The 11,789-nt window shown below is 46.7% G+C and overlaps 1 protein-coding gene across 1 annotated transcript; it reads right to left on the bottom strand.

The window, feature by feature from the left end:
* Window positions 1–319: 319 nt before the first annotated feature.
* On the bottom strand, window positions 320–11,586 carry LOC119442293 (phospholipid scramblase 1-like). The gene is made up of 6 exons (XM_049662979.1): window positions 10,656–11,586; window positions 8,348–8,455; window positions 8,173–8,250; window positions 2,983–3,122; window positions 517–687; window positions 320–352 (listed from the first exon to the last, which is right to left on the bottom strand). Exons 1-6 carry the CDS (start codon window positions 10,669–10,671, stop codon window positions 320–322), a joined length of 546 nt encoding a protein of 181 aa, XP_049518936.1. The 5' UTR covers window positions 10,672–11,586.
* Window positions 11,587–11,789: the final 203 nt, after the last annotated feature.

Genomic DNA, 11,789 nt, shown 5'->3' with positions numbered 1-11,789 from the left:
GAACCAGGCGTTTTCTCAGTTTGTACCTGGAGTAGTAGAGCTATCGCTCTAAAATGCTGCGACCTGTTTCTTTGCAGTGACTCGCACGAACCAGAAGGCATTTCGTCCGCCCTGCGGAGTCAGCACTTCGCTGTGAAAAGGCTGTGGGTTTCGCGCAGTGTTTATAACACGTGACTAACGGGTAGAAGTACGTCATGCTAAATAAGCGCGAACAATCTGGGGTGTCGCATGGAAACACATATATGCAATAACTGCCAACAATTTTTAGGGGCAACGTTACCGGCTATAGTCTGCCTGAAAAAAAGATCTCGGGTCCGGGTCAAGGAGCCACAGAGGAAGCTTTCGACACCAGCTGCGCCAAGACGACACCACAGAGGCAATAATTATGCATCCAAATATCTGAACGTTCTTTCCTCTTGATGTTTTCTCGAAGTTTCGTAGCCACAGTGCCACGTTGCAGCTAATAAAACGACCCTGCGCCGTGCACCACGCTTGCCCCAGGAGCCGAGCGCTTGCCTCGAACTTGGCCTCCAAGCAGTAGAAGAACGTCTGCGTGCAGAACGGGCCTGAGACGGAGATCATAGGATTGCACTGGCGATCGTAGACCGTGTACGAGGGGAAAAAGGGCGACCAGTCCTGGTAGAGGTACGCTATGGTGACCGTGGGCGGTGCCTGCACCTCGATGTACTGCGAATCATCACGAGAACAGCGAGTCACTCTTTGCATGGCATTCATGGGGTCCACGACATACTTGCTAGGTCACTTTAAAGGAACTGCTTCCTGGCCTAGTTGGCATTTACTGAAAGACATATTTGCCACATAACCGACACACACAAGAAAATTGACAACACAAAGGAAACACATATTGGCCATCTGTGGCGTCATCAATGTGTCTTTCTTTTTGTGCTTGCTCCTTTTTTTTGGCGGCAAACATGTCTTCAGCTAGCTTCAGTTGAGTATTTCTCCCGGAATGCTTCGCTCACGTGCCACGTATAGCACTTCTGGCTAAGCTCAGCCGCTAAACGAGAATGCAGTTGAGTGTGTGCGCAGAAATCTACAACGTTATAGCGGGCCCAGCAAAATTACAACCACGATTCCCTTTCGCGCACGCCAGGCGTCAGGAGACGGCGCCTGAGGCGCTGAGATGACTTATAAGAGTGGCATTTCCTGGCGTCTTTTGATGCATCTGTCGTTTTGCAGCCTAAGCAACAACAATGTTATTGCAAATTATGACATACAAAGCTGGGAGGCTGAATTCCTAAGTTCAAAAAAACACTTAAGATGCTGAAGCAGCTAGAAAGGAAGAGGATCGGAAGAGAAAAATAGCTGTGAGAAAACACAAGGCAGAAGATGTCCGAGCATCTAGTAAATAACTGGTATCGGAGGCTCACAAGTATTGTTCCCAGTAACTGTATTAAGAGAATCAAAGAGTGAACGTGCTTTTTCGCATTTTCGTTGTTGTCATTGTTGTTGTTTTTTCTTATGTGGCTTTTTTTTTCTACATACACCTAAGCTCCCAATGCTTCCTTCAGCACTCGAAAAACGTCGCCGTAGCCTGCAAGTCATCGCTGCATCCACGTCTCATAGAAGCTTTCTTCACCTATTCTTCCTGGTTTCCCGTCTGTCAGTCGGTGTTTTGCAGAGTGAACAGGGTATGCCGGGGACAATGAATTGGTAAATTAGGCTCATGCCGGAGATAACGTTATCAAAACTGGTCCCATTTTACGGTATGCGCTGTCGCAAGGGTTTTGATGTGGCTTGTAAGTCGAGTCGATCCTACAGGTAGTGTTTTGTTTACTCCTCCGGGTTTTGCGTGAGCAAATATCTCGCCGAGTAGATGTAGCGAGAGGGAAAATATGGGTGGGGGACGCTCCCACACAGCCGGGGCCCGGGAATGGAGAACACGAAAAACATTTACTAGGACGAAGGACATTTGCACAGGACTAAGACCATCTCTCCCAATAGATTCTGCCCGGTCATTCGTGGGGCGCGGGCTGTGTGGTGAAAGTGATTGATTCATCACGTTTTCGCCAGAGTTATTGAACCGTTAAACATGCATCTTTATGTTTCATTTTTTTTCTACATACACCTCTGCTCACAATGTTTCCTTCAGCACTCGCAAAACGTCGCACTAGCCTGCAAGTCATCGCTGCATCCACGTCTCATGCCACGAGGACAAGTGTACCTGTGTTCGCAGTTAAGCAGAATGTGTTCAAATAAAATACAATTGCACGCATCGTGTTTCTCTCTGCCGACCATTCAGTTAAAACGTTAGAGAAAGTTTCACTCAGCGTAGATCCCAACAAGTACGTGGAATCTGCAGCAGTTTCTTGTTACTTTTTTCTTCGAAGGTTCCACCTTTGCCATAAGCGATTTTCGAAAGCATAAAATCCACACAATCTCCTCGGGCTATACGCGTCGAATTGCAGTGAAGCATCCTGTAAAAACGTTACGGCCTCGAAAACCTTATGGCTCTCCAACGTTATCGTGCGCTAGCCACTACATGAACCTTTCTCGTCATATCCAGCAAGAACGTTCTTACAGTTCACCTCACAATGTCTACTGCACGTCATAAGTTTCTCTGTCTCTTTAAGCTTAAGTTTACTACGCAACCACTTTCTATATACAGCCGAGGTTTGCTTGCTGCACCCGATAATTCTTGAACGGTATTTCCAGGAACACAGCCTCGTAACCACGGTTAGCGCGACTTCGTGTGAGCACGCGTTGTTCCCGTGTTTGGTATGCTGGATTGTGCATCAGCCTTCTCGAAAGCATTTAAATAAACCGAACTAAATTTGTTCACTACATGCGGCATGCATTGCATTAGTCTACCATGACATATATTGCCTGTCATGGCGTCTTTAAGTTTCTGTTTAAGCTACAGCTCGATTTTCGTTGGCCTATTATAACAGGATACACGAGGCATCGGTGTCGGACGTTCCTGGTCCTCAGTGTATAGATTACTCTGCACAGATTACTCACCTGTAAGCAGCAGAAGCAGCAGCAGCAGTCGCTCCTCAGCGGTCGAAGAAAGCGCATCACCTCGACGTTGCGGTAGTCCATCACTCTCATCTCAAAGCAGCGCCGCGTGCAACATAACCATCGTTTGCAGCACCCGCTGTCTGTAATTAAAACCAGGTTTCGATGTTAATTTTTGATGCTCAGCCTTTACGGAAGCATTATAATTAAAGGAACAGAATATAGACTCCCCGCAGCCTTACATGAAGTGTTGAAACCCTGGCTCGATTCGTTCTAAATCAAGAGGAAACAAACCTGATCGCCGAACTGCATTGTAATGGTTTGTAGTCTTCGAAAACGATTATTGCTTTTGCGTAAACCTAAGGGCCCAAATTTACTTGCGAACCAGGGGCGGAATTCACTGAGCGATCCTACGAACAAATTTTGGCGTAAGAAAAATCTTACGAAAAAATCGTATTCACAAAGCTAAAACTGTTCGTAAGATCAACAAGCTTGCGATGCCCGTCGCTGCAATGATGAGCACTGTAGTCGAAAAAATGCGTATATGTAAGGGTATAGCACAGGTACGAACTTCAGTACTTCCGCCAGTAGTAAGCGTAAGTCGATTCACAAAACCTAAACAGCCGTCGCAGATGACGACTTAAGAAGAAATTTCTACGATAGGGGTGTAGCAGGTCTTACGAACATCATTATGTCTATCTGCGCCGCTCAAGCTGACGCAGGTAAGCGTTGGAACGCGCTATTGCGGCTGGTTGGCCAGAGGCAACAACTAATAGCTGAGGATGGCGTGTGCTTATATCTTTGTGGAGCGCTCTGATTTGTCATCTCAAAGTGCATTGAGCTGTTCAGTGCATAATTGCATTGGGCGTGCGCTGCTGTGGAAGGCAGTAACATTAATGCTGTGCGGCGAACTTTTTTGCCCATGTCTGATAGGCTGTGTTTCTGTAGGCGCGAAGTCGCCTGAATTTTCATAATCGTCATGATCACACTCTATTGGGTGTTAGCAAATAGAAGTGTAGTGTCCGTCCCTGGCAACAGTCAAGTTTGTCATTGACGTGTTTTGAACACTTCTATCGTATTTTGTTTTTAGTTCTAGTTTTCTCTTGCTCGTATAGCTGCGAATGATTCTTTTTTTTTCAACGCTTTGAGGCAATAGTTCTCCATGCGAGATAAAACAATGAAAAAAATTACACCATCTTCCCGTAGGGGAACCCTGAGTAGTATGCGAAGCAGCCATGGGGTCGACTCAAGTTCCCATTAGTTTTCAGTTCGTCGGTTCTGTTAGGTTGAGGTACGTAGCTACCGGCTTCGCGAGCCCGAAGTTCGGGATCGGCCTGTCGCCGCTGCTGTTTCGTGGCAGCGGCTCGAGCCCTCTTCTCCGCGGCGCTGTCCACTGCGCTGACACTGGCGTTGACACTGGCGCTGTCCGTGGCAGTCATCGCGGCGTTGCGGGAGGAGAATGAGAGGAGCGGAGCGCGCGCGTGCGTCATTATACCGCGAGCTACAGTGGCGCCCCCCAGCGGAGTATGCAGCGCCTACCGTCGCGCCTCTAACCTAAGCTGCTTCGCATTATCGCGCGCGGAGCCGCAGGTGTTGCCATTCGTTGTGCTATCCGGAGAGGAGAGGATCGTCGGAGAGGAGGAATGCCGAGAGGAGAGGAGATGAGACAAGGAGAGGAGGGGGAGGAGGATGCGCCTGCGCAGTAAAGGTGTGGACGCTGCACGGCGGAGGGAGGGAGGGATTGACATAGCCCCGACCATAAGATGCTTCGCATCTAAAACGCCTAAACGTTTCTAATCATCCAAACTTGTTGCACAATTCGCTGTCATATTCTGTGCTGTTAACCTCAGCCTTTTATTATGCAGCTCACAGCTTTAATTCAACGCAAAATTTATGCGACATAGTGTATGTGCCCATGGTGTGCTCATTCTGTGGCCTACGGTATGAACCAACGTATGCGCATAGAGAAACATACTTACGTAAAGAGCGGACACTCGAGCCGTTTCGCGACCGAGCAAGTAAAGGTCTGACCACCGGCCAGACGGCGTAGCCATATCCGCTTCCACTTCACCTCAAAGGTAGACAGCTTATCATACACCCACGGGGTTACGTTCACGCGTCCCGTTTCCATGAAGACGTTGATGCTGCGCCGGTCTTGTGCCGCTTAGGGAGCCGTCTTTTGCGGAAGAGCATGTGCATTACTTCCAACGCGTAATTTTCCAAAAGTCACTCGCAACATGGTTCGGTTTAAAGCACAAAATTTGTTATCTGCGGCTTACCCATATCTTCAATGGAACGTTTTATTTCACGCGGCTCGAGCATTTTGTGAAGGCTGTTTGCCTCACTGTGTATGCAAAATGCATATGCCTGGGCTGGTTCGCAAAAGCCAGTTTTACTTGATGTGTTGCTTGTCATGGCTAAAACATTCTTGTTGTGGTCTGTGTTGTTGGTCTGTGTGTTTGGCTTTATCAAATGTGTGATCCAGAATTTTTTTTTTCGGTGCAATTCTCAATGTAAAGAAGAAAAAATAAACTTTTTTTTTTTTGTATGGGACCACTGCTTCCTATTGTGTGCAGCTGAGAAGAGCGGCTCAAGAACGGCAAAAATTGCAATCAGAACAGCTCTGATCGCATATGCGCTAATCTGCATGCGCTAATTCAGCCTTGCTTAGGATCTTCGAGAAGCTTTGTGGTTTTTCCAGTAAAAAGGTTGCGATCCGCGAGCTCATTACGTCTGTATTTGTGGCATGCTTAAAAATGACATATTAAAGCTCTTGCGCTCCACTATAGACGATGTAGTTGAGCATTTTAACAGCCAAAAGTAAATCTGAATCGAAAGCATTGCTACCGAAACAGAGCTAAACCACGCCTCCAAAATTTCGGAAGGCAAATTTAGCGGTCTGACCAGCCGCTCAAGGCTCTGACGGCAGCGCAGTAGCTCGGCCGTAGGGCCCTACGGGAGTGTCCGCTCTTTACCAATATGTTTCTCTATGGTATGCGTACGACTGATGGCAATCCTGCCTATGATATGAAGCGGGACATCAATACGATGACATAAAAAAAGAAATGGCGAATAAAATCACGTACCACCATTGACAGTAATATCATGTGGACTGCATAAACAAGAGTGATGCTGTGAAATAAAATACATCTTACGAACGAAGCGAACAATTGTCGCATGAGTCAACACATACACAAACACACACACACAAAGGCGCGCGCACACGCACGCATGCAGAATTATATTTATATAACCACATTGACGAGTATCACAGGAGACACTTCGTTTTTGGTGAAAAACGCTTAACCTCGCACTCGGTCGCGCAACGCTTGAAACAGCGAAGCTGAGCGATCGTAGCCCAGCATTTTCCGGAAGTGCGTGCGAACTTTTCATCTTATTACTCCTGATGATGATTTCTTTTCGCGCGTCTCGGATTTACGACCATCACTGCGCGTTACCGACACCGCGTTGGAATGCGTTGCAATGCCGACAACGCGTTCCAGCAGACCCGCTCCGTGAATGCGTCTCTCTCTCTCTCTCTCTCTCTCTCTCTCGCTTTCATTTTCTTTATCTCTCTCCTGAGCATAGCGCGCAAAACCTCTTCTTCACCTAGCAGAGCACGAGCGCGTGCGAACGCGCCAAAAGACGACGACGCTCGAACGCTAGTTCGCATAAATGCATGTTCTGCAAGCGTCGCTGGAAGACCCTGGCCGGCAATTACTCCGACTGAGCGTCTCTTTCTGCACCAAATATGTCACCATGTGTCCATCAGCTAGACCTGTATCTCGCTGAAATGTGAGCAGAATGCGTAACACTTTCACTGCAATTCCGTTGGCGGCGGTGCGGTGAACGGGCGCGCGTGGTTGAGCTTGTCGGCGCTGTAGCAGACGCCCGCCAAAGGAAGCTGTCGAACAAGGGTGTGCAGTGATTTGCCGTAAGAATACAACCTCGACGACATATGCATGATGTGCGATCATGTTGACCGCACTTCTTTCATTCTTGTCGTTTAATCTGAGCTTTGCTTTCTCTTCGCTCTCATACGACACCGTAAGTTTAATGCGCTGCCACTTCGGTTGCACCCTTATCTCAGCGTAAGAACTTTTTGTCTATAAGAAATTGCGTACGAACAGCGCAGCTTAGTGAATTCCGCCCCAGGTCCTACGACAACTCTGTACGGTTCGCGTTAAAAGTCGTAATGCAGAAATGAGCTTCAGCGACTCAAGAAAAACCAAAGTGCACCGCTTCATTTTGGCATTCGCAAAAACGAGCAGCAGTGCAATAAATGTTTTTCCTTGACACTGCTTGTGTTTTCAAAAACATAGTTTTCAACTTTATTTTTCTCATAACGTTCTCGTTTTACCAGCCTTTGAACCATCTTAACCCCCAATACCAACAGCAACAAAGCACAGAACATCCTTGCGGAGCTCAAATATAATAATTATGACGACTGTTATGTTGATTATTGTAGGATATAGGCCGTTTTTCAAAATATATAAAATACAGGTCGTTTTATAACACCATAGTGAAGACGTCGATCAAGAAAAGTCACCTGCACTTAAAGTGCTTTTAAAAAAAAAGATTTCTCAAGTGTCACATGTACATTTTTTTTTCTCATTATTTCTAAACGAACATAATTCATCAAATGTTGTCCATCAAAATGCTGTTAACCGTATTGACATTATTTCAGTGTTTATTTTTTTTTAATTAGTAAAGGTCAGAGCTGGAGGAAATCCAACGCGTTTCATTTGTTTAATTTTTATTTTATTTTTTTACATCTCTGCGGCTGTCCTAAACCTCCAAACTACTTTTTTTTTCTTTGCTTTTGTGTAAAGATGAACTCGTGCAAATGGAAAAATAACAAGAATATCTCACCCACGGGTTCGGCTATATCAAACTGCTGGATATATCGAATTTCGTTTCGTCGTGTGGTCGGGCTTTGTCCGCAGGTGAACGCATGCCCAACACATGGATTTCATACCTTTATTTTGTAATAATTCAATAGAACACAAATAATAATTCATAATATAAAAATAAGTAAGCTTTTTTAGGTCTGTGGTTTACTAGTTTTGTCTTCAAACACTTTTTAAACTCGGGTCGATGGCCATTTGAAACAAATAAACAAAAAATAATATAACTCGCGCAGAAATTCTGCGCTTGCCTTATATTAGAATATAGTGATATTTTCTTGCTCACCTTCGGTAAACAGGTACACGAACTGTCCCAGCACGTTCTTGGCCACGTACTTGTTGCATTTCTCGTACCCGGTGAAATCTAAATTAATAGGAGACATCACGGCGATTAAAGTGGTTGTATCTTTCCGTACGACGAAGCGAACGAGTCAAAGTAGAAGGTTGAAAATTCTACTAACTTTGGAAGATGTCGCTTTGTTGTTGAATTATTAGCTGGTCAACGGTTGTTAAGTATTCAAGACCAGGTGGACATACTGAAGGTGCCGAGGGAGTTATGGGTTGTTCAGCTGGAAAAAGAAACATATGTGAACGTGTATTTAGTTTTCGAGTTACAGCGTTGCTCGGAGTCCCTCAGTGCCACAGGTCTGCGCGATGAATAAGCCGTCGAATGCGAGGTCTGTCCCAAAAGTTCAAGCCGGGAGTCATCAAAACAGTGAAGGAAGGTGTAGCGGCGCTGCTGTCTGGCTTTCTTCACTCGAAAGGGCCCGGTTGACCTGTAGTACGAGCTGGACTGCTGTATCTCAAGGCACACATTTATGCGTGCACTTTTTGTGGAACCCATTTTTAGTCTTTGTGGAAATGTAGATCGACGAACAGACGGAACAACGGATCAATACCAAATTTCTTGTAAAATTGAGCAAGAATGGTGCTGGAATTTATCTAATGTTCCAAAAAGCCTATCAAAAGGATCCCTAAAGAAAAGAACTGTGTTCAAGTGGGCCCAGCGTTTTCGGGAATACCGTGAAGACCCCAAAAACGATGCAACATCACGATGCCCCTCCAACTCATGCGAAGAGGAAAACATTGATCGTGTGCGTTCTCTTGTGCTTCGTGATCGCCGAATGACTGTTAGAATGATAGCAGAAGCACGTGGCTTGGGAAAGTCGTCCGTTCACTGGATTTTGACTGAAAATCTTGGAAATACAACAGGTTTGCACCAAGATGTTGCCCGAAACTGCTGACTCCTGGGTGAAAGTTGTAACGAAAAGAATGCTGCGTTGATTGGAACACTTCAGACGACAGCGATGAATCCTTGCAAAGGGTCGTCACCCGCGACGACGAACACAACATCGAGCTGAAGTGCCAGAGCAAGGACTGAAAAAAGAAAAAAAGATTAATCGACGATTACGATACTCCCTAATGCGAAATTTGAGCGCAGCTCTATGCGTGTTTTCATTTCGCGATATATTGGCTGAAGCGGACAACATGTTTCGCGCGGCACGTTGCAAACGGACTGATGTGTGGCCCGATTGCCTCGCTAAACGGCAGACCGCGAAAGGCAGCGCCTGGGTGACGCGTGGGCGCGATTCACAGCAGCCGCCGCAGACAGACCTCTGCTCATTCAGCGCTTTGTTTCGATACATGGTATTGTTAGACGCGCTCGCCGCATGCCTTATCGATGGCGTCACTGGTGCACAAACGACGCGCGCTACTCTGGCGCCATCTCGTAGCGATGGTCGCCGCAGAACCAGCCTTGCACGGCGCTACGCTTTTCTTTTCACGCTTTCGCTATACCCTCCTCCTCCGCTTTCCTCCTCGCGTTTTCTTCGCTATCGCAGTCTTTCATCCCCCGCTACGCTCTACGTTCGCTCTTTCAATCCTTTGCTGTCGCTCGTTCGCTCGGTTACGCCGAGGGAAGCCGACGCCGACGCTCAACGCAGGAACGGGCACCTAAGAGCTGCACTCTAAAATGAGTCAAGGCTAAAAAAGCGAGGAAGGACCGCCAGCAAAAATCAGTTATGTTGATCGTGTTTCTTGACTGCCATGAAATTGTGCACCACGAATTTGTACCTGAGGGGGGTAAAATTGTCAGTGCAGCGTTTTACATGGAGGTCCTGAAGCGTCTGAAAGATCAGTGTGCGCTGGTTGCAACCATATTTGTCGAAAGAGCGGCGCTGGATTCGTCAAGCCAATAATACCTGGGCACACGGCGTTGATAGTGCGTGAGTTCTTAGCATGCAACTCCATCACTGTGCTGCAACACGTTTCCTACTCGCCAGATTTATCCACCTGCCACTTTTCTGTATGTGCTCCAGAAGTGGCATTGCGGAGATGTGACGACAATTCAAAAAGAAACGGCATCGCTGCTGAAACGCTTAGCAGAAGGACTTCCCAGGCTGCTTCCAGCAATAAAAAAAGAGGTGGGACCAGTGTACTATGTCTAACGGGGCTTATTTTGATATATCTGAAAGTTTGTGAAATGAATTTAACGTGCAGCACGAATTTCTGGGACAGACCTCGTATGTTGGACGAGGAGTCGTCCGGATTCAGTGCGTCCATGCGAAATCCTGTTTAACTCCGTGAACTCTTGGTACAGATTTTGGCCTGAATTAAGGCGCGGTTATTGCAGTCTACAATGGAGGCGCTGAAGCCGAGTGGCATTACGTCTAAAATACGTCGCTAATGCGTTCCATGTGGTTAGAGAGCTATGTACTACAAACACGACCCTGTCTTTGATCCAATAAATATTATCTCCCGTGTACTCACTGATGACCACCGACATGGTGGCGTCAAGACTGTCGGCGTGGCCGTGCCGCGCTCACTTTCTCTGGCGTGGTTCGGTATCCTCTCAACCAACTCAGGTCCGGCGGCCAGTCCAAAATCATGCTGTTGCTTGCGACCAGCGGCACCTCGTCGGCTTCGTCGTCTAATGACACAACCGTGCCTTAAGTGGTGGGCCTCGCGCTTTCCGAGACGACTAAGATGATAAAAATCTTCTCAGTAAAATGGCGCAACTCAATCCGATTGTTTTTATTCAAAAGTATTTACTGGTGCAGTTCGGTGCCCATTTTATATATTGTCAACAGGGAATGAAGCGGGTGAAGTGTTTTGTGAGCAGGTATATGTGTTTCTGTTTTTACGTAAGCGTCTTAAGATCACATTTATCTCGGCCAATCCCCCGTAGTGGCTAAGCGCCATTACTTGGAAGCACAAGTGTTGGGTCATTGCACATTGTCACAGAGGCGCTAGCCATTTCAATATTTCTACAGGCGCTTTTCTAGCTAAACTTTAGTACATTATGTTATTTTCAAATTTCTTAATTCATCCTCAAATGTTTTCCTGCCTTGTAGTCAGAACGATATGCATTTTTCTCATTCCATCAGACTCTTGGCAAATGCGCCATAGTGACGCGTATGCGTCATTAGTTGAGAAACCAACCAAAACTAAATATGAGGCCCGTTTACCCGAGGTTGGAGGATCCTCGAAACGTATGATAGGCGTTTTAATGCATTTAGCGTTCTTTGGGAACGTCACCCAGTTTGCAGTATGTATGTTTGCTTCTATCTAACCTCTTTCACAGCAACCTGGGCCATTGGGTGTGTGCCGCTCTTCGACGAACCACTTTCGCGCCAATTTCCGTCACTTTCAATTTGTGGCTGAACCTCTTTGACGTCAACCTGGCTATTCTTGGCATCTGCCAACGGGTATATTCTGCTCTTCAACGAACCTCTTTTGCGCCCAACTTGGGTCACTGGGTACGTACCACAGGGTATGTGGCGCTATTTAGAAAAAAAAATCCCATCAAAATTTATCCGGTACAGTGCGGAATCAAACCCGCCTCATATGCATATTCAGGCACGCGCCACGCGATGACTTCGCGGCGGCGCCACTAGATGGCAC

This window comes from Dermacentor silvarum, chromosome 2, assembly GCF_013339745.2.
Source record: "Dermacentor silvarum isolate Dsil-2018 chromosome 2, BIME_Dsil_1.4, whole genome shotgun sequence".
In the NCBI taxonomy this organism is placed as follows: domain Eukaryota; kingdom Metazoa; phylum Arthropoda; class Arachnida; order Ixodida; family Ixodidae; genus Dermacentor; species Dermacentor silvarum.
Note: the sequence above shows the minus strand (reverse complement) of the source record. Positions and strands in the feature narration are given on the sequence as shown.

Bases quoted from the DNA above. Each gene is read 5' to 3' on its own strand.
- LOC119442293 (XM_049662979.1), bottom strand. The intron at 8,251-8,347 runs GTTAGTAGAATT...CTATTAATTTAG, and splicing joins ACAAAGCGACATCTTCCAAA to ATTTCACCGGGTACGAGAAA. The intron at 353-516 runs GCAAGCGCTCGG...GTCTTGGCGCAG, and splicing joins GCTTGGAGGCCAAGTTCGAG to CTGGTGTCGAAAGCTTCCTC.